Source organism: Triturus cristatus, chromosome 2_2, assembly GCF_964204655.1.
Source record: "Triturus cristatus chromosome 2_2, aTriCri1.1, whole genome shotgun sequence".
NCBI classification, from domain to species: Eukaryota; Metazoa; Chordata; class Amphibia; order Caudata; family Salamandridae; genus Triturus; species Triturus cristatus.
The window spans coordinates 6,372,847-6,396,338 of NC_140582.1; the positions used below are offsets into that span (position 1 = coordinate 6,372,847).

The 23,492-nt window shown below is 43.7% G+C and overlaps 1 protein-coding gene across 6 annotated transcripts in view; it reads right to left on the bottom strand.

Annotated features, from left to right (window-relative positions):
- ERCC3 (ERCC excision repair 3, TFIIH core complex helicase subunit) overlaps window positions 1-23,492 on the bottom strand; it is a 1,429,399-nt gene that overhangs the window by 900,776 nt on the left and 505,131 nt on the right. For all 6 annotated transcript variants that reach the window (XM_085640927.1, XM_085640925.1, XM_085640926.1 and 3 more), the window contains one exon: window positions 9,297-9,499. In XM_085640927.1, coding sequence (XP_085497053.1) covers window positions 9,297-9,499 — 203 coding nt within the window. The remainder of the gene's footprint in view (window positions 1-9,296; window positions 9,500-23,492) is intronic.

Consider the following 23,492-nt stretch of genomic DNA (forward strand, 5'->3'; position numbering starts at 1 on the left):
CAAAGCTAGGTTTCAAAATCCACAGCTAGGCACTGTGCAAAAAAAGGGTCAGTTTTCACCGTAAAAATGAGGTGTGTTCACGTTGCGTTTTGGCCCCTTTCCTGTCACGGGCACTAGGCCTACCCACACAACTGAGGTACCATTTTTATCTGGCGACTTAGGGGAACTCAGAATTGTAATGCAACTGTTATTACCCATTGACTTTCTAGGCATTTCTGCCTTCCTAATGTAAGACAATGTGTAAAAAAGAAGTCACTTTGAAAAATGTCCTACAATTCACAGGCTAGTGTGGGTAACCACAATTTTGGAGATGTGCAAATAGCTACAGTTTCTAAACTCTATATTTTGTTCCCATTTCGGAAAATACATAGGTGTCTTTGATACCTATTTTTCACTCTTTATATTTTACCAAATTAGTTGCCATATACCAGGTACACAATGAAAAAACACTGCAAGATGCTTCTCAGTTATGGGCTCTGGTCCTCGCGTTCTTGATGAACCTACAAGTCCTATATATCCCCAGAGCCAGAAGGGTCAAGCGGATGTAACAGTATATTGCTTGCAAACATCTGTCATACTTAGAAGAAGTTACAGGTGAAAACATTGGCACAAATGGCTGTTGTTTCCAACTCATTTTAAATTTTTCTTATTTTCAACTTAGTTTCTATAACAAAAACCTTGAAGGATCTACACAAATGACCCCTTGCTGAATTCAGAATTGTATCGACTTTTCAGAAATGTATAGGTTTCCGGGATCCATTATTGCTTTCACACTCATTTCTACCACTAACTGGAAGGAGGTTAAAAGCACAAAAAGTAGCAACAATAGGCTATGTTCCCAGTAAAATGGCAAAACTGTGTCAAAAATGTGGTTTTCTGACAAAAGTCTGCTTGTCCCAGAAAGCTGGGAAGATGATGAATTCAGCACCACAAACCCTGTTATGAAACCATTTGCAGGGGACAAACCAGATCGTTTCTTCTGCAGCACTTTTTCCCCATTTAAAAAATAAATAAAAAGAATTGCTGTATTTTGGCTAATTTCTGAGTCCCCTCCAAGGTAATCAACAAACCCTGGGTATATTTAAAATCCCTATGATGTTGGAAAAAAAGGGCGCAAATTTGGCGTGCATACCTTATGTGGTCAAAAAGTTACAGGGGCCTAAGTACAAACTACCCCAAATATCCAATAAAAGGCTTAGCACAGGGCTAGCAGCGAAAGGGTTTATGCAGGATTTTCCAAAAATTCCCCAACAACTAATCCAAATGTAGATTTGGCTTACGTTTCTAGTATGCCGTCCCTTGAATCCATAGAAGATATAGGTTGCTTGAGTAGTGTTTATTTTTCTGTTAGTCTTCATTTGTTGACTTGAGCATGCATACAGAACATTTTAAAACAAGGAATGTTACGATAATACGTAAACCTAACAAAATAGCAAACACACCTGCTGGGGTAGAGGAAGGGTGGTGCGTGGGAGACTTACAAAAAAGAATGCCAGGGAAGGGGGAAGAGCTGTACGGCATAAGAGGGACATTCTTCATCGGTCCATAATGCAGAAGGCAATCAAGCTACTTAAGTTTAGGACAGAGGTTGTGATGAGCCTGACTACAAGGTTTCAGACGTAGAGAGATAGGTATCGTGAAATGCAGTTTTAAAACCGTGAGCACTGCACAGAACACCACAGCAGCATTATCTTTAGAAAAGCAGAAACCCCCGGTCCTCCTATTTCTCGATCATACACAAAGATGTAGTCTCCAGAACTGAAATATAACAAGCATTGGCATAGCCAATAGGTCTCGCCTTTGGGAGTTTATAAGTGTTTAGCCATGCAACACTTGATGATATTGCACCAAGGATATTGTACGGGATAACTAAACACTTATGAGGTCCCAAAGGGGAGACCTATTGGCTATGCCAATGCTTTTTTTTTTTTTAAAGGACAAGCTGTGCTATCAGGCTCTGGCTGCCACTTAGTCCACCGCATCCCATGTAGACGCTGCAGCCATCTTTGAGAGAGGTAGAGAGGGAGGTAGAGGGAGAGAGGTCGAGAGAGGTAGGTAGAGGTACAGAGATAGAAAGGTGTAGAGAGGTAGAGGCGTAGAGAGAGGTAGAGAGAGAGGTAGAGAGGTAGAGAGAGAGGTAGAGAGAGAGGTCGAGAGAGAGGTCGAGAGAGGTAGAGATAGAGAGGTCGAGAGAGAGAGGTCGAGAGAGAGAGGTCGAGAGAGGTAGAGAGAGAGAGGTAGATAGAGGTAGAGAGAGAGAGAGGTAGAGAGGTAGAGGTCGAGAGGTAGAGGTCGAGAGGTAGAGAGGTAGGTAGAGAGGTAGGTAGAGAGGTGAAGATAGGTAGAGGTAGAGAGGTAGAGGTAGAGAGGTAGAGAGAGAGCGGTAGAGGTAAAGAGAGAGGTAGAGAGAGAGAGGTAGAGACTTAGGTAGAGAGGTAGAGGGGGAGGTAGAGAAAGGTAGAGAAGTAGAGAGAGGTAGGGAGATAGAGGTAGAGAGAGAGAGGTAGAGAGAGAGGCGTCGTGAGACCCGTTTCGAGGCCCCCTTAAAAAAATTGCTGTTGCTCAGACCCGGTGAGACCCAGCCCATTTAAAGCCCTGGATGTATTCAAATAGTGCTTAGCAAGAGCATTTTGCACATTGTAGCTCAGTGCATTGTGTAACTGCTGCTGAGTTTTATGTTCCTACCTAAATCAATCGAACGTAACCTTTCATCTTAGAGTGAGTACCGCTGAGGTGGGCAGCAACAGCACCTTTTTAAGATTACCAAATAACAAAAAAATTGGCAAGACATCATTTTTCATTAGTTCGATGGAAGCACACCAAGGCTACGACTTCCAGAATGCACTGGAGTTATTTGTATGTTGTAAATTAGGACTAAACCGCAATGCTTGGCAGGCATAGAGTGCTTTTGTGCTCTGTGCAAATGACCTGTGTGCAACTGTATCACCAGGAAATGACATGAGATGAGGAAATGCTCACAAAAGTGCTGTGAAGAAGGTGTAGTGCGGGAGTTTTTTAGCAGTGCAACGAGTCGTGCAAGGCGCACCAGAAAAGGTAGCTTCTGTTGAAAGAAGATTACTACTGGCAAGATGTTCTCCCAGAAACACAGAGCACTCGAATCGTAAGATAAGAAGTGTAGAGAGAGGTAGAGAAGTGTAGAGAGGTATAGAGGTGTACAAACACTGGTTTGGAAACGCCTAATAGGGCCCAGAACTCTGGTCGACTTAGCCCCACCACGAGGTTGCTATTTCAGTCAGACAAAATCACTCCCAACCCTTTGGCCCCCTGCCCGCAAGATCTTCCCTCTCATAGGGACACTGATCGACCTAGCACCCCTCACTCCATCCGAATAGCTCGCCTGCAACCAGCCCAGGGCCCGCCTGAACCCACCTCTAGGCTACCAGCACATACTATCAGAACCGCTCCCTTGCAACTGGCCACCCGCCTGCCAGAACATACCTCTTAGAGAAATTGATATTCTCCACTGCAGATCCTCCGAATTAACACTGAGCATCCACAAATCGATTCTGGACTTAAAGCACCATCTTCACATCACCGAACTCTCCTCGAATTTCTGGCTCTCGCAGAATGCGACCCACATCCCCCTCACGAAGCCCCTCCTTCACCCACTACCACTATCCTCGAGACACTTGCGCCCACGCAAGCAACCCTGCCACCTCTCGGAGGAGGAAATTCTTGCTCTCCTCCACACCTACAAACCCACCCCTGGCACGATTAATCCCTCAGAACTCACGGAGGATGAAGTGGCTGACCTCCTCAGTAGCTATGACTCTGCCTTGACAACCCCATACCCCTTAAACCTGAGGGAATAGCACCCTATCTGCACGGTTGCAACCAACCCTAACAGATCTGCTACCTTCCGCATCAGATGGGTGGTCAATAGCAACTTAGCTAAAGTTCCCACCTCTGCTTCTACCTTCGACACCCACTCCTATCCCTCCCTAGCCGGCCTCCTAATAAACTGCCAGTCAGGTGTAAAGCTTGCATCTGATGTCCCCGACCTCATCCTGAGTCATAAATCGGACCTAGCGATCTTGACTGAATCTTGGCTCAAGGAATCCTCATCGCCCTACCTAGATCTCTTAGACCCGCCCAACTATAACATCGTAAAGATGGACAGGCACTCAAAGAAAAAAGGGGGTGGCATTGCCTGTATCTACCGCTCCAACCTCCTTGTTACGGAACTACCGGTGGACCACACAGACTCCTGCGAATACCTCGCACTCTCCATCTCAAACAACACCTCACAGCTGTGCAAACTTCACATCTTTTACCACCCCCCAGGCAAGAACGACACCTTTACGGACCTCCTTATGGAAATCATCACAGCCAAAGTTTCTCCAAACTCTAATGACATTTTCCTTGGCGACTTTAACTTGCATTGGAACGATCCTAAGGACCCTCAGGTCAATGCCATCAAAGACTTCTTGGCCGATCAAGCCCTTATCCAAGCCTGCTCCCTCCCTACCATTTGAAAGGCGTCACTCTAGACTGGATCATTGCTAAGGAATCAGCGGTCAAACTTATCTCTATTGACCCTTGTGATTGGTCTGACCACCACGACATCATCTTCCTCCTGCCCAGCACCCACAAAACATGGACACCTCAACCCGTGATTCCCAAACGATGGGTCAGAGACACCAAGAACCTCGACCACGAGAAACTGGCAGCGCATTGTGAGTCCGACCTCCCCCACCCCCCATCAGTGCACCTCGGTCGACAACCTAGCGGATCATTACTCCTCAACCATATCCGACATTCTCGATGACCTGGCACCACTAAAATTAAAAAGAACCCAGATCAAAGACAGAAATCCCTGGTTCAGCAGATCCCTCAACAAGGAGAGGAGATTCCTTCGACAGACTGAACGAAACTGGAAACAACACCCATCAGCAGCACATCTAAAACTTCTCCGCCAGGCCAGAAATGCCTACAAAAAGAAAATCCTCAACACAAAAAAATAATTCTTCAGAACTGAGCTGGAGAATGCCAAAAATCGACCTTGCAAGCTGTTAGACTTGGTCAAACACCAATCCAACAAACTAGCGAAAACCTCCAAAGAAACACCTAAACCCCTAATATCAAGCGGGGAATTTTCTTCCTTCTTCTGCGACAAAATCTCTGCCCTAGGAAATTAACTTAAATCCGCAACCCATCACCCAAAATCATAATCAGCTAGCTCCACCTCTTCTCTCCGCGCTGTCCTCCCAAACCTCAGCCAAAAACCTAGCGCACTGGTCCAACTTTAAAACCTATGACGATCACTTTATCTCGAGAATTCTTGCCTCCTTAAAACCGAACAATCACTTTAATGATCCTCTCCCCTCTAACTGCCTAGCTGCCGCCTCTCAGGCTATCATCCCTTCCTGGACCTCAATAATCAATGCCTCCCTCCTACAGGGCTCAATTCCTGATTCGCTCAAGGCTGGCCAAGTTGTCCCCATCCTAAAAAAACCCACGCTGGACCCTGCCTCCGCTGAGAACTATAGACCCATATCCAACATCCCACTCCTAGCCAAACTTCTGGAAAAATGTGCGCAACAGCAGCTAAGCGTATACATCAACAACTTTCACCTGCTAAATGACTTTCAATCAGGGTTCAGACCTGGACACAGCACTGAAACCACCACCCTCCACATTGTGGATGACGCCCTCCAAGCCCTCGACCTAGGCAAAACCTGTCTCCTAATCCTCCTAGACCTTTCCTCCGCCTTTGATATGGTTAACCACGAAATTCTCTTAGAACGCCTCAAACTCAGGATGGGTTTGGATGGCACCGTCCTGGAATGGTTTAGATCCTTCCTCCAAAACCGCTCACAGAGTCCTCATCAACGGTGATCTATCCGCCCCCTCTCCAGTTGGAGTCCCCCAAGGATCAACCCTCTCCCCTACCCTCTTCAACCTTTACCTTGAAACTCTCACCAAAGTGCTACGTGCCGCAAACATCTCCTACATTATGTACGCCGACGATACACAGATCTACATAAAAATCTCTTCCCCTCTGGACATTTTCTCCCTGAACGAGGCCCTGAAGCTGACAGTCCATTGGCTCACCGCCAACCAGCTTAAAATCAACGCAAATAAAACTGAATTTCTTCTGATCTCCCCACCCAATCCAGACATCCAGGAATGGATCAAGACCATCACAGCACTAAACTGCCCTCCTACCAATGTTGACTCAGCGAAATATCTTGGAATAACCCTTGACGGCAGACTGAACATGCGTGGCCATATAAACTCGATGGCCAAAACAGCTAGATTCCACCTGAGCTACCTAAGAAACCTAAAACCCTTCCTCGATGTGTCCGACCTTAAAACGGCAACCCAGGCCCTAGTCATTTCCAGACTAGAATATGGATGCTCTACTCTCGCAGGGCTACCCAAGAACTCTCTGGCCCCATTCAAAGCCTGCCTCAACACCGCCGCCAGACTCCTAACTGGCTCAAAGAAATTCAACCACATCTCTCCCCACCACAAAGTTTTGAACTGGCTTCCCCTAGAGGCCAGAATCCAATTTAAACTGGCCTGCATTACTCACAATGCTCTTTACTCCAATTGCCCGACATTTCTCGCACAAAAACTCGTGGTATCCGGAGGAGCCAGAAACTCCCGATCTGCCAAAGACCGGTTACTGCAACCAGCATGCTTCCGGAGGAAAAAAACCTACAATTGGGCCTTCTCTGGGGCCGTACCAAGAATTTGGAACTCTCTCCCACCCGCCATCAGAAGACTTCCGTCCTTGGCACACTTTAAGAAGGAGACCAAAACCGTCTTAATGGGAAAATACCTCATCTAATGAATACCTTACAATCTCATTAACATGTTCCACCCTCCACCTCGGCATTGTCCACGGCCTCTACAGATGATATTTTTTCTGCACTCCAGCCCCCCCCCCCCCCCAAGCTGAGACCGCGTGCCTTCTTTTATAATAGATCTACCTGCCTTAATTTTTATCCCACATGTAGAGTGGACATTGGACTGCGTGCTCTTCCTGTATAATGTATCCCCTATCTTTCCCAATTTGATCCCTTCCATCCTTACGCTTTGTATACCACCCCCTTAATCCTGTAAAGCGCTCTGATATCCTCACAGGTCTGGTTCGCGCTCTATAAAACTATAAAATAAATAATTAAATAAATAAATAGAGAGGTGTGGAGAGGTAGAGGGAGAGAGGTAGAGAGAGAGAGAGAGAGGTAGAGAGAGAGGTAGAGAGGGAGGTAGAAAAGTAGGTAGAGAGAGAGAGAGGTAGAGGGAGAGGTAGAGAGAGGCCGAGAGATAGAGGTAGAGAGAAGTAGAGAGAAGTAGAGAGAGAGATGGAGAGAGGGGGAGAGAGAGGGGGAGAGAGAGGGGGAGAGAGAGGGGGAGAGAGAGGGGGAGAGAGAGGGGGAGAGAGAGGGGGAGAGAGAGGGGGAGAGAGAGGGGGAGAGAGAGGGGGAGAGAGAGAGGGAGAGAGAGAGGGAGAGAGAGGGAGAGAGAGGGAGAGAGAGGGAGAGCGAGGGAGAGAGAGGTAGAGAGGTACGGAGGTAGAGAGAGAGAAGCCGTGAGACCCATTTCGAGGCCCCCTTAAAAAAAACTACCGGTGCTCAGACCCAGTGAGACCCGGCCCACTTAAAGCCCTGGATATATTAGAATAGTGCTTAGCGAGAGCAAGAGCATTTCACACATAGTAGTTCAGTGCATTGTGTGACTGCTGCAGAGTTTGATGTTCCTACCTAAGTTACTCAAACTTAAACCTTTAATCCTGTTGAGAAGCATAGAGTGAGTACCACTGAGCTGGGCAGCAACAGCACCTTTTTAAGACTGCCATGGAAGCACACCAAGACTACGACTCCCAGAATGCACTTGAGTTATTTGTACGTTGTAGATTAGGACTAAACCGCAATGCTTGGCAGGCACAGAGTGCTCGTGTGCTCTGTGCAAATGACCTGTGTGCAACTGTATCACCAGGACATGAGATGAGGGAATGCTCACAAAACTGCTGTGAAGAAGGTGTAGTGCGGGTGTTTGAGCAGTGCAACGAGTCGTGCAAGGTGCACCAGAAAAGGTAGCTTCTGTTGGAAGAAGATTACTACTGGCAAGATGTTCTCCCAGAAACACAGAGCACTCAAATTGCAAGATGGGAATTGGGGTAAAGAATGAAGGGTAGGGGTCACCGATAGCCAGCCAGGTACTGTTTCACAGATCGCCATCATGGAGAGCATCTCTGCATACCCAAATGAGCATTCTTTATTAATAATATAAACTACGAAGCATGTTTTATCATGCTGATGAGCCCAGTGCAATATTCATTCTCTGTTATAATGAAAACAGTATATAGATCAAACATATTTTAATCTGAATCGCCTCCAGGTGCTGAAAATCTGTGGTTAATGGCACACCTTATCCAACTCAGAAGAATGAAAAACTGGGTGAATCCCACTATGACTGAAGCCTCAAAACTTTAGGTCATAAGAACGCTGAAAGCGTGCGCAGCCTGTGATAGCAGCTAAATGCTGTTGTCTGTGTAAACTATTACTGGAGAGGGCACAGGTCAGTATCATTGATACTGAAGAGTTACCGAGTCACAACAAAACTCGAACATAACAATATGAAACCAAATAACGTGCCGCTTTTGGTTAGAAAGTGACGTTCCCTTCAGAAATAATTATGGCAATTTGAGAATGCCAATTGAGCCTTACAGGAGTACCGCGTTATGGGATTCAGAAGCAGAATTATGGAGGAAAGAGAAATTGAATGAGAGGCGTCAAAGTAGGAATCTGCAAGCGGCAAAGCGGCTGTTATTCCAACATGTTATTCCAACATGCAGACAAGCCCGGGAGTGGTGCCTGCGCGCGCAGTCTGCTCTTTTTGGAAGCACATACTCGTGCTTGTGGCGCACCCCTGCGTGCTCCTGCAAGGTGGATGCCGCCACAAGCACGAGTATGCGCTTCCAAAAAGAGCAGAGCAACGGCTAAAGGTCCTCCGATGCAGCGTATGCGCGCTGCGTAGTCGAGACCTATAAAGAGTGACTGCCGGTAAAGATTTAATTCCCCTTTGCAGTTTTACGCTTTTTTCCTACTTAAATTTTAGAGAGAGATTGGAGACTATCTGGTTAAGTCTGTCCCTCGTGGAGCATTCATCCATGAAACTAACCTTTGAAAATCACTGGTAACACCAATGTTCCTTCTGTTCCAAGCGCGTTTACACACACGTCTTCCTTACAATTTGTCACCGCTTGCTCGTTCGGTCGTATAATATACTCCAGGTGCATATTTTTCTTGTTCTGTGTCACTTACTTGTTCAGCCTGATGGCGTATTCCTTCAACGCATAGACATTGTCGGCAAACACAATGATCTTGTCATTCCGACGTTCATGGAACTTAATCAGGAACTGGCATGCCCGGAACTTGTTTGGGTTCATGGTATACAGCAAAATTCTCTTCTTCGTTTTAATAGCAACATATTCACGGTAAAACTCAGGAGACATTGGACACCAGACCTGGAAAAACGGAGAGCAAACAAATTAACCAGTAGACTAAAGCAACATCGTAGGAACAGAAGTAAAATGTCCTACCAGTAAACGTCTTCCATTCAGGATGTAAGCTAAAACTCTATTTGGAATTAAACATAGGACTGCCATGTTTATATACTAAAACGATTTCCACCATATGGTGGAATAAGGGAAAGACAGAAAGAAAAAAAGAAAAAAAAACAGTAATGTCCCAACATATGTTCTTCATAAAAAATCATAAAATTTAATATGTCTTTGAAACAAATTATATACAATTCAAAAAGGACCTATTCTCCTTGTTGCATTGATGTATTTGAACAATACAGTGTATACATGGATGTATCATATTATTTATACAAATTCAAAAGAGAACATGTCTCCTTGTTGGCTTAGTGCATATTACAGTACAGTCTACACATTTAGTCCCTTAAAGACGAGCCAAATCCCCGCGAGTTGAGAAGAGTCAGATGTCGAAACCTCATCGAGGAAGTGATCCGAAACAGCCGACACGTGTTTCGTTACGCAATGTAACTTTTTCAAGGCTTTAATATGGTGAAAATGTTGAAAAGATTAAGACTGTATCCTAGTCCAAGAGTATAGTCATCTGAAGGACGAAAGTGTACATCAAAAACAATCCTGTAGGCTGGATTCACCATTCAGTTGTTCCTAGCTGCCGTATTCCAGCAGCAGATCCGTAGTAAAATCGTTGTCACAGTACGACATTCAACGATTTAGAGGACCCTCGGAGCAAGTAATTTTCCAAAATTTGGAGAAAACGTCCAAACAACAGAGCAGCCCCAATAATCCGACGGAGGACGCTCGAACGACCGCCTGCATATTGGATTTAGAAGCACCTATCACAGTGCTTCATGTCAGCACAAGTCGCCACTGGGCCAAGAAGAACACTTAGGTGACTTATTGTCCCTATACCTTTTCCGGCTACGCATTCTTTAAAATAGGCGCAGCGATTGATTGGGGCTGCTCTGTTGTTTGGACGTTTTCTACAAATTTTGGAAAATTACTTGCTCCGAGGGTCCTCTAAATCGTTGAATGTCGTACTGTGACAGCCCCTTCGATTTTCTATGGATCTGCTGCTGGAATACGGCAGCTAGGAACAACTGAATGGTGAATCCAGCCTACAGGATTGTTTTTGATGTACACTTTCGTCCTTCAGATGACTATACTCTTGGACTAGGATACAGTCTTAATCTTTTCAACATTTTCACCATATTAAAGCCTTGAAAAAGTTACATTGCGTAACGAAACACGTGTCTGCTGTTTCGGATCACTTCCTCGATGAGGTTTCGACATCTGACTCTTCTCACCTCGCGGGGATTTGGCTCGTCTTTAAGGAACTAAATGTGTAGACTGTACTGTAATAATGCACTAAGCCAACAAGGAGACATGTTCTCTTTTGAATTTGAATAAATAATATGATACATCCATGTATACACTGTATTGTTCAAATACATCAATGCAACAAGGAGAATAGGTCCTTTTTGAATTGTATATAATTTGTTTAAAAGACATATTAAATTTCATGATTTTTTATGAAGAACATATGTTGGGACATTACTGTTTTTTTTCTTTTTTTCTTTCCCATGTATCATAAAAGTGCTTCAGTTCGTAGTTGAGTGACACCATTAGGGGACAGCTAGGACTACTTGTATTAGTACTGTGTATTCGCGTCATACCCTAAAATTATTCCGACTGACATTGTCAATAGTAACACTTGAGTGCCAAGGTATTACCCAGTTAGAAAAAGTTTGGGATAACAAGTGCCCCTCCCCGGGTCTTGTTGTCGGTCACATCCATGGTAGTGGGATGTGTTTTCTATCCCGATGGGCACCTTAAATTGATCAGGCAAATTGGGAAATAGATGTGCGACTGGTATTTCCATTACTACCAATCCAGTATTGTATATGGTGGAATAAGGAGACATTAACAAGCATGTAGACGAATTCTAAGGCAAGCAAATGAAAGTCCGTTTTAGCCTAGGAACATCATGGCCCCTGAGAAGAGCAAATTGAAGTAAAAATGATAACTAAGAAAAACAATAAAACAAAAAATACTTGCAATCTGGGTCCAATAGCATAAGTGAGAATCCTGTTCAAGAACAGAATTTGTACTCTTCAGTTCCGTTAAAGAATCACAAGACGGAACCAACAAGCACTGGCTGCAATTTCCCATCTCCCACAACCATATAATGTAGCATTACTCCCTATGCAAAGGACGTTATTTGTTTTTTAAAGCCTCATACAACTTGCAGAGACTTGGATCAGAGATGACAGTTTGGGGCTTGGGGTGAAGGTTTAACCTCTTCTGTGCCCATGACGAGATAGTCTCGTCATGGAGCACGGTTGCGCTGTGCCCATGACGAGACTATCTCGTCATGAACCCCACCCACTAATACAATGCCCGGCACAGGAGGGGGGAAAGGGCGTGGCACTGAAGGGGTTAAGTTCATTGGGGACTTTTCGGTTTCATGTACTCTCTATTTGTTGGGTCACCACCACCATCACCTGTGGAAACTGTAAAGTTTAAGTTCCATCGAACAATTTACCTACTACTGAAATGCAAATACCCAACGTGTTTACTGTCTGATGTTTTGTATACTTGATTCACAATGTATTGCCATACACAACTGGTATGTAAGATAGAATGCCCACAAAACTGCAATAAAAGGTGTTAACAAATAAATAGGATGGCAGAGAAGTCATTGTACGAATTATGGATTTCACCTGGTTCTGGAGAATGCTATATCATTTAATCTGTATTTTTTGGTCGGAGTGCCAATATAGTGGAGTGCTAGCACCAAAATGCTGTATGAAACCAGGTCACGGTCATATTATAGCTAGGTTGACACTACTCTGCAAGCAATGACCGAAACTCAACCTTATGAGAGTCACTCTGGAGATGCAAGAAGTCAATTCATAAATAAGTCTTTGGTAATACCAAGTCGCCATTGTTTAGCCCCCAACCCTACGTTTAAGTTAAATGGCAAATTGCAGGAAGCCGACACTTCTTGATTTGAGAAATGTTTGACTCTGGCTTTGAGTTCCGGAGGCTTTCCTAGTGTGCGTACACTGACAAAATGAAGGGCCCATGTTGCAAAGACTAGAAGCAGAGATCTTAGGGGAATGAAAACAAAAAAAAAATGTCCTCCCCAATGAATTAATCAGAATGTTTACTAATAAATCGCTGTATAGCATTACCAGTTCCCACACTGTTCAACAAATTGCAAGTGCGGCAATCTGGGTAGTCATGAAACTGTCAGCCATTGGTATTAGCAGATTCTGAGGAAGGACTATTCCATTCTGAAGGATCATATTGTGAGAATTACAGTTCCTTGGAGCTCCACTGGGTAACGGATCACTGCAACTTTATTTTTAGTCTTCACGTCAATGGATGTTAAAAAAAATTTCTAAATTCTATAGGTTTGCTAGGAATTCTGAGGGCAAGTTTACCTGGGTAAGTAAATGTAACAGTCACTTCAGAAATAAGTGAAACAGTTTTCCTGCTAAGTCCAGTGCTGTGGAGATCGTATGATGTGGACCGTGATCCCTGACCTCCTTGTCCAATAGGGGCCAGGATTTAATTTCAGGCTACCTTAGGTTTGGGCAAAATAACCTATTTTAGTACACGCAATAACTGAGCTTTGTGGATTTTTTGTCATGAGGTCACATCCCCATCATGAACACTGCACAGGAATTGGCACAGGTAGGGCATATTTAAGAAATAGCAACAAACTAGGTTTTTAAAAGCGTGCACTCACGATTTGAAATACCCATTAGGTGTGCCGCTTTTTTTCTCCATAAAAGCAGCTATATTACCTAAAACACTTTAGAAAGCAGTAAAACACATTTCTTTAGGGGATACACCTTTCATCACGGCTATCCTGGTCTCAGGGCCCAACAGATTAATACTCATCTCCACACAACCTTCAATAAAGTAGTCACATCAACTTGTCCTATCCAGAATTATCATGTACTGGACTCTTGCTCCCCAGCTAAGTTTGACAGTAAACAGGGGATCCAATGTCCCCATGTACAAGAAAATATCATAGCTCCAGTGAGACATGGTGACAGCTGGGGCTGCCCAACTGTTGTGGATAGTCCTAGGTACCTTCGAATGTGTCATGATGGGAAGCTGCCCTTTAGGCTGAGCACCATTATATCCCACGTAACAGCAATACTTTGCTAGCAGAAAACAGGGGAAGTACCATTTAACATGAAGTTGTTACAGGGCGTACAATAAGAAAATGTTGGTGTGTAGCACTGTGAGAAGTTGGCCTGGCATATGCGGTCTCCTAGTTATAGGGACACCTTGCACCAGTCCAATTCGACTCTTATTGATGATAGGTTTAAGACAACCTTTAAAGAAAGCTATCCTAGTGGTAGCTGTGGAGAGCAGCCTTCAGGCTAAGTCTTGAAGGAGTGTTAAGCTTATTGTTTTACCATAATAACTAACCTCTTGAATAACCAAATGAAAGAGTAGCCCACACAGGTATATATATAAAATATATGTATTTATTCTAGACAGAATCCCACAGTCTCTTTATGAGGCTAGTGGCAAAGTTACCATTCAAACAAGCATTTATAAACACAATAAATAGCACAGGAATCACAGGGCCCCAGGGGGGGGACCAAACCATATATCAAAAAAGTGGTATAAGAACCACGACAATTCTACAGACAATGCCTAGGGCATTTAGGATCGCTGGCCCCTTAAGAGTCCACCCCAGGTTATGAGGAAGGGGACCCACGGGAGGCGCGTGCAGTGGAAATAGCTGCTATCGGGATCTCTATTATAGTCTATGGAGAATGTTGCGGTTGAAATTACACAGATTAAAGTCACTTCTAGCAGGAGTACAAAGTTAAAACTTTAGACTTAAGCTTTTGAGGAGCCCACTACCACGAGAGTACCGAGGTACCACTGTTACCTGCCCCAGGGAAGCCGGTGCATAGGTTGATTCTGGTGTCGGGTCGCGGGCTGATTTTCTATAGGAAAATGTTCAAAAGTGCTGCTAGCCAAAAGCGTCGATGATGCCGTGAAGGTCAAAGATGTGAAGATTGTAGAGAAGAACCTGAAAGCAGAGGGGACAGAGTCTGGGTCACGGCAAAGTGACCAGGAGGCTCAAAGCAAAGAGCCCTTCGATGTCGGGTGCGAAGTGGTGTAGCTTGGATCTGCAGCCACGGGCTCCGGGAGGCTTCAAGGAAGGCCAGCTTCCAGGGGGCGACTGTCCCACGTCGGATGAGGGTCGCTGCGGTGTTAGTGTCCGGATTGGATCCACTAAGCCTTGGCAACCGCAACCCACGAAGAATAAACAAATCTGCTACAGTGCAGACCCACGAGGTCTGGGAGAGGTCTCCTTTGGAGAGACTGTAGAGCAGGCCTGGAGCAATCAGGGGAACTCTTGATTGTCGAAATAGACCTCCGCTGGGGCCCACGAGTCGAGAGACAAGGGACCGCGGGAGGCGGCAATTTGGAGTGCGTAAAAGGGCACCCACGAGCCACCGGAGGGGGCTAGGGCGCTGGTCTTTGGCACAACTGCTGTAGAGTGGTTGGCTCGAAAACGGGCCAAAGCACAACTTCCCCACTGGTCAGGGTCGTGTGCTACGCAAGAGGTGGCCGGTGTCCTGGGGTATTGGGGATCTCGGCACCCACGCGGTCCACGGTGCCCAAACTCGTTGAGCACACTCACTGGCCTCTGGGATGCGCTGGAAACCCACCTCAAGGGTGCTGGAAGTCGTCAAAGTCCGTAGGAGCAGCGAGGTTCCAACTGGGTCACTTGCAGTGTTTCAGGTGCCTGCCAAGCAGGGGGATAACTGCTTTATCCCAAGGGAGATTTCTTCCGTCAGCTGGGCAGCAGCAAGTCGAAGGTCAAGACTGTAAAGTTCAAGATTAATCTGAGCTCTGGGGCCACGTTATTCACCTTTATCCCCAAGATTAGGGGAGTGTCCAGAGTAGTGTCCACCAATGAGTGGCGAGGCGGGAAAGGGTGGCTACACCCTCTCCCCTTTGTGTGTTTCCCGCCTGGGCGAGGGGCAGGATGCCCCTGAACCGGTTCCAAGCGGTGTATGCAGAATGAGGGCTCTGCAGCTGCCTACGTGCAACTCTGAAAGGACATTTGGTGCACCCACCCTGTTCCAATCCACATTATCCTGTCTGGGGAGATGCTAGCACCTCCCTGCCACAGGAGCCCTATTGTCCAGCTGGCGAGGCTGGGGTTTTCCCCAGCAACAGCCAGCCAGAGTCGTGTGGGTGGCGGGTAGTAGCCATTTTGTACTACATGTGCACTTTTAAATTGGTGTCTCAATTCTGCCGCTTTTCCCATATCGCCCCTCTAGCAGGGGGGAATCGTACCCTCATGCCCATGGCTGGACTGGGGGTATGATTCCTACATGTTTGACACCAAACACGATATGGTTCTGTGTAGCCATTCTCAAGTTATCGCGTTATCGCGATAGACTTATAATGCGGTTAAGAGTATATGGTATGGCTACACTACAAACAACCCAGCAATGTGTTTACGAAGGTTGCAGGGAGGTTCTTCTCATGTAGGGGTCCCCCCTCACACATACCTCAGCACCCTGCCTTGTAGGATTAGCAAGGCCTGCCATAGGGGTGATCTATGAGAGTACATGTGTTGTAATGGGGTGGGATATAGGGTACCTATATCCCTGTAAGGGGTGCTAGCACCACCTTACCCAGACTACAGTAGTGGTCTGGTGGTGTCAGTTTGTATGGCTGTCCCAGGGTGACACAATAAGTGCTGCAGCCCTGGTAGGCCTACTGAGGAACCCATGCCCTGGGTACCATCTACAAGGGACTGTCAGGGCATCCTCAGCATCCAATTGGTTTGTACCTAACTTCACATTAGTTTTAGGGAGAAAGCAGATAGGCTGGGGGTCCTGGATAGCAGGATCCCAGCCAGACTAGTCAAAAACCACTCAAATACCAGGCAAAAAGTTCGGGGCAACCATTAGTCAGATTCCACCTTCCTACAAGCACAAAAGCATTTCTTTTGCTTATTCCTTGGCCACACATACACTTGGCACACATCATTAGTATTTTTCACCTAAGAAGAAAGTCAAAATTTCAAAGGGCTTAAAGCAAAAGATCACTACAATGTCAAATCTAAAGATACTTAAAAAACATATCGCATCAATTGGACTAAATGTTTCAATGCTCTGTAATTTTCCTATATTTTATTTGAATTTTTCATAGCATGAGGGTGTAAATTGCTGAGTAAGTATTTTAGGATAATGTCGCTCCAGAGTAGTAATTTGGTGCCTTTTTCACACAATTCAGTTTCAATGGGAAAACAAAGACTAGCTCCTGGCAGTGATGGCACAAAGCAGGAGGCTGCCCTTAGAGAAAAGCAAAAAACAAGTTACTTACCTGTATACTGTGGTTCTCCAGTATTGAGATCTTTTATAGATTCACATGCTTCAATCTTCCCCGTGGTCATGGTGGGAGTCCCACGTAACATAAAAAATAGCAGTATTACAACATTACCATAAGCCTCCATAGAGCAGAAAAAAACTCACTTAACTAACTGCTCAGCCTCATTTTAGAACATCTAAACTTCAGCCAATCACAGCTCAGACCTCAGAGTTCCCTTTCCCCACAGAGCCACCATACCTCAAATTTAGAGCACAGGTGTGAAGGTACATAAACTCTGAGGTAGTTGGTGAGCTTAATGGAGGAGGAGGGAGGGTCGCATGTGAATCTATAAAAGATATCAATACTGGAGAACCAAATTGTACAGGTAAGTAACTTGTTTTTTTCTCCAGCATTGAATTTTTTATAGATTCACATGCTTGAATCCCACAAGTAAGCAGTAAAAAACACAATAAGTAAAAGGACAATGGTGGCTTACCTAGTGGGTTCCCAAACACTGTCTTACAGTGATCGTACCACACATCGTTGGGTTCGTCCACCGTTGATAAAACTGGGAGGAGAACCATCCCACCATGACGCAAACTTGTAGCATCAGAAGAAAAAACTAAAAGAAAACTATAAGCATACAAATTTACATACATTTTATAAAGAACATAGCGGGCTAAAAGCCGCCTTCCTTAAGCAAAGATACGCCAGAGTGTGGCTTGTCCGACAGAGATATCTGCATTTTTCCAACCTTCAAGGCAGTAATGCTTCGTGAATGTGTGAGCATTTGCCCACATTGCTGCCCTGAAAATGTCCGGGAGATATGTTCCCGCAAACAGGGCTGAGGTAGTCACCACTTTCCTGGTGGAGCGAGCTTGTGCTTTTGCAAGAAGCAGACGACCAGCTTTTTCATGGTAGAAGGAAATCGTGGAGGTGACCCAACGAGCAATACTGGCCGTTGGCAAGGCCTATCCTTTCCTGGGTATTGAGAAAGAGCTCATTAGCTGAGAGGATTTACAGAATGATTCAGTTCTTTTCAAATAAAACTTTAAGCATTGCTTGATGTCCAAAGAATGCAACACCCTTTCCGCTGCTGAAGATGGATTAGCAAAGAATGTCGGTAAAACAATCGGCTCATTGAGGTAGTAAGTTGAAGGCACCTTAGGTATAAAAGAAGGATTAGTGCGCAAGATAACCCTGTCCGGCAAAAACTGCAGATATGGTTCCTTTATGGTGAGAGCTTGGATTTCACGGATACGTCTGGCTGATGTAATGGCCAAGAGAAAGGCTACTTTCCAGGAGAGTAACTTTAATTCGCATTTGTGTATTGGCTCAAGGACGCATCAGTTGAGACAGAACGGTGTTTAACTGCCATAAAACTGTAGGAGGCTTAACAGGTGGAAAAACTCTAAAGTCCTTTCATGAATTCTTTGATGAGTCGGTTAGACCACATAGAAATTCGATTTGAACGTTTTCTATATCCAGAAATTGTAGCCAGATGAACTCTTATAGAAGAGTGAGAAAGTCCTGATTTCGCTAAGTGCAATACATAAGGCAACACTTGCTCTGATGAAGAGAATGGATTAAATGCTTGTGAGATACACCAGGTACAGAACGTTTTCCATTTGGCTGTGTAACATTTCAATGTATAAGAAGCTAGAGATTTCTGAAGTATCTCAGTACACTCCTCTGAAGGCCTCAAATCCCCAAATTCAGCATGGTGCGGAGCCAAGCTGACAAATGAAGAGATGAAATTTGTGGATGAACCACTTGGCCCTGGTTCATGTAGAGAAGATCCTCCTTTGGAGGGAACGTACTAAGACGGCTGCTATCGGTGCCCTGCACTTAGTGAACACCCTGGGCTCCGACTTTAAACCAAAAGGGAGCATTCTAAATTGGTAATGGCGCCCTGCCACTCTGAATCTAAGACATTTTTGATGTTGAGGATGAATAGGGATAGGAAAATACGCGTTGAGGAGATCGAGAGACGTTAGAGAATCCCCTTTATTGGGCGTAGTCTGGCCACGCATCAAGATGGCCGCTTGACCTCGGAGATCTGTGCTGTAGGGAGCCCCGAACACAGATGGTGGATGCCTCAGCACACAAGAAGCAACCTATGTCCTGCCAATAGACTGCAGAGCAAATGAAGAGTCTGGCACAATATTTTGTTTCCACTCAATTTTCTTTTCATTCACGGAGAACTGAATGAAGAGTGAGATGGTGACACACGAAGTACTGCAGCGCTGCTGAGGAGAATGAACCAGCTTTGAATTCCATTACTGGGAAGCATCGGACGAACTTGCAACACTGTGTAACTTTTTATTCATATCACCTCTCCAGTAAAATTAGCTTCCCTCATGCTCTTAGAACGCGTGGCTCTCACGTGAAAAGAAATGCTTCTGGCAGTGTGACCTTCTCATGAACCGTGTCTGTTATATTCTTTGTTGCGAGAAGGCACCTGCTTCTTCAGATAACACAGTTATTCTGGGCTGATTATTCCTGTCAGAGGAATGATTTAACTATACTGAAGGAGACTGTTTTCACTTGTTGAATTGCAGTTTAATTAAATACGTCCTTTATTCATTTGTGAGGAAAATATGTATCACCTGTGAACAGAATGTAACATTGTATACCAAGGCTTGTGCTTGTATGCAGTGAAGAGCCTGGTATGTCAACAGTTCTCTGGAGGGAGAGACAGCCTACGTTGAACAGCTCCACCTGGGATATAATTGAGGTTGGTAACGGCTCAAGCTAAGCTATAATTAAGATTTGTGGAGTCCATGTAGCATTTGGAAGGTGGCCTTATGAAGCTGTGCTGTCCTGTCGATTTTTACACTGCTCAATTGAATAAGTGTTTCAATCAACTCTGAGGAAAGCACTTGACTGTTCTCCTGAGCACCTGGTATATCACGTCTCTACTGTTGAACGTGGCGCTCTCACAGTTGTTTGGACTAGCTGAGCTTGCACCTATTTTAAATATACTGCTTAACATTGGTATTTCTGATGCCAGAGAAGACAAGGGGCCTTTCTTTTCCGAATGCAACACTTCAGTTCTTGACAAGGCAGCTATCTGGATTTGTACCTTCTGAAATGCAGTCCTGACGCCTCCGAAAAATGTGGTGAGTTGCTCCTCGATTTTAGAAACTTCATCAGAAACTCTGTAATTACTGCTACTGGCTCTATAGGACAAGGATTAATTACTTAATTGCTGAGGAACACAGCTGATGTGCTTGCTTTCTTATTCATAATTAATGAGGCAACCTGAGGAGAATAAACTGTCATTATAAACAGGACTGCAGTTTTTTCAAGCGTTGAAATAAGATTCTACAATTAACTCCTTTTTTTTCCCTGATATTTTGAGCACACTTTCTGATAAAACACCTATTTTTTCTACTAAAGTGGTTGGCTCTTTCAAGTGATGCAATGTGCCAAAGAAGTAAGTTCAGTCTTTATTCACTTGAAGGGATTTTACTTCACGAATAGCACAGCTGATGCCTCAAAGCTCCATTCTTCCACTGTGTATGATGCGCACCTACTAATTAATAATGACACCGTCTGAGGAGAATATACTATAATTATAAACACGGCTGCAGTTTTCAGACGCTGAGACACAGATCTGCAATAATAAGCTTCTTCTTCCCCAGATATGTTGTGCACCTCCTGACTGCTAAAACGCCTAAGGAGATTTTCTTACTAAAATGATTGGCTCTTCTACGCGATGAGATATGCTAACGTATGTTACTGCCATTCATTTGAAATACCTGAGGTGACTTTGAGCTACATGTTATAGTTCTTTAACAAGAGAAGTGTTGACTCATAGTGCAATATATTACTCAGTACGGCCTAGAGTTATACTAAGAAAATACGCTTTCAACTGAGGGGAACTATTCCTACGGCACTTATCAGTACTTCTTCTCAGCAACTATACCTTGATCTCATGCTTCTTTGAAATAACTATTCCACTACGTCAGCAAGTGTGTCTGAGCTGTTGGTGTTCTTAACAAGTCAAAACTTTGTTTAATTTATGGTTAAACGACATTTGCCAATTGAGGAAGGGAATTAAGAAACCTATTTACCTATATAGTGAGGAAAAAGGAAAGAACAATAAGAGATGCCATCTGGCTAAGCGAACAATAAATATAAAGCAGCCCCTGTATTCTGAAGCTCTAAACCAGGGACTTTCCACCTCAGAAACTTCAAAAATATTCCTTTCAGCTTAACAACTACCTAATTCCAGTATTGCAACCGCTCCAGACCCAACAATGGACTGCATACTTCAAGAAATATCAGCAATAGGACGATGCCTTGAGGGCATGGAGACGTCAATTTTTGCCCTAGCAACTGATACCAAATCCACACGTGGGTATATCGCTGGATTTCAAAATCGTCTTGAAGGTCTAACTGAACGAGTTGTCGTTGTAGAGAACCGTCTTAACAACATACCCGATCGAGATCAAGAACTTCTTTTCCTCCAAAGCAAAATTATAGATTTGGAAGACAGAAACCCCCAAGACAATGTGCGTTTCTTTTGATTCCCATAACGAATAGAAGGTTCAGACGCTAAATCCTTTCTCAAAACAATTCTTCCATAAATGACAGGCCTCAACTTTGATCCACCATTGGAGATGCAGAGTGCTCACCGCATTGGCCCACTCCAAGGAGGAAAACATATACAACCTTGCACTCTCATGGTTTGTTTTTTACGGAATGAGCCGGCTCGCCAATTGATCACTGCAGCCCGTATCCATGGACCATATACATTTGAAGGTCTTGAAATTCGTGTACCAGCAGACCTCTCAAAGGAAACAAATGATCGCCGTAAAGCTTTTCTCTCCTTTCGACCTCGCCTGCATCAATTAGACATTAAATATGTACTCTTTGAACTGGCACGTCTACGAATCACCAAAGCTGGCATTTCTAAAGAATTCTTTAACCCGGATGATCTTCCACAATTCTTAGAGAACTTTGTTCCTCAAAACATGGATTATGCTGTGTCTACACCAGATTTTAAATCTCAGCCTCCTTCATTAAACTCCAAGACGTCGTCTGGCGGAACGCGACGTAATCCAGGTCGTTCCAATAGTAGAGGAAGAGACCCAGATCGTCTTGTGCGTTCCATTGGCGACCGCTCACAAGCTCTTCAAGCAGTGGCAGCTCTTATGCAGGATAGAGATAGAGACTAGTCACATACTCCTTTGAAATCTCCTTCATCTACTGAGAAGGGTGTACCCTGAATCCTGATTTAATGTTTATTATTTCATATTAAAGTTATGATAAGAATCTATTTATAGTTTTCCATTATAGCAACCAATTAGAAATATTACGAATTTAGAGTTAGTATATACAAGTATTAAATCCTAAACACAATTCAATGAAGTTGCAATCTGATGAAGCAGTCAGAAGTCACTTACTTAGTTATCTACTGATACTCCAATTTGATGAGATGTTTCCTTAACTATACCCAATAGATTGTTTTCCTGCATCCACGAATGTATGGAAATTAATCTATCCAAATTCACAGTAGTAAATGCTTAGATCAATATCAGATGACTGCTTCGACACATCTTGAACATTGTCTCTCCCCAAAACATGGTTTATACTGATTCCTTCTCTTAGGTAAATTTTTCATTTTCCACAACAACAATCAAAAGAACTTTGACGTCTAGGGTAACTTAGAATATTTATGTAACAGAAAAAAGGACTTAGATAGAAAGTAATGCTCGTTTAGGATTCAACCCCGATTTAATATTTTTATTACTCCATATTAATATTATGATGATAGCTCTATATGAATAACTCTTCGATATGATAATTAGCTTAACATCTTTCTTTCTTCTTTCATGACTTGTCTGTCCCGGTCTACTGTTATAGCCAGATTTATTCACATTCATCTATAATTCTCATGCATACCCTTTTTTATGACATTATATTTCCTTTTTCCTTGCTTCTCTTCCTCTTTATTGTTTAATCTTTTCAGTCTTTTCTCTTATTATGAATTATAATTGTTATCTGAATGTTCTTTCTCTTCTAAAACTCCTTCATTTATTGAGGAGGATGTACCTTGAATTCTGACTTAATGTTCTATTGCTTCATATTAAAGATGTTATGATGATAGCTCTCTATTAATAATTCTCTGATATAACAACTAGTTTAACATCTTTCTCATTTTCTTCCTTTATGGTTTGTCTTTGTCGCCTGTTCTTGTTCGATCATTTACATTCGTCTATAGTTATTTTATGCACACTTTCTTTTACTATCTTTGGTAAAATAGTATATTTGTTGACACTATCTTTCCTTACTTTTCCCATTTGATCTTTATTATTCGTTTTTCTACTTTTTCTTCTCAAATGTCATTAATATTTTCTATTTGAACCTTTTAAATCTTCTCCGTATTTTTTCCTGTTATGAATTATAATTACTATTTGTATATTTTTTCTCTTCTGATTTCTTTTATACTTCTTCCTTAATTAATCAATTAATAAGTTGTTAATTAATTGTTTCAATGTTTAATATTCAATTGTTCTGCTATTTACCGAAGATTAAAAAAATGGGACTATGTATGATATGCTAGTTCCTTGACATAGAAATA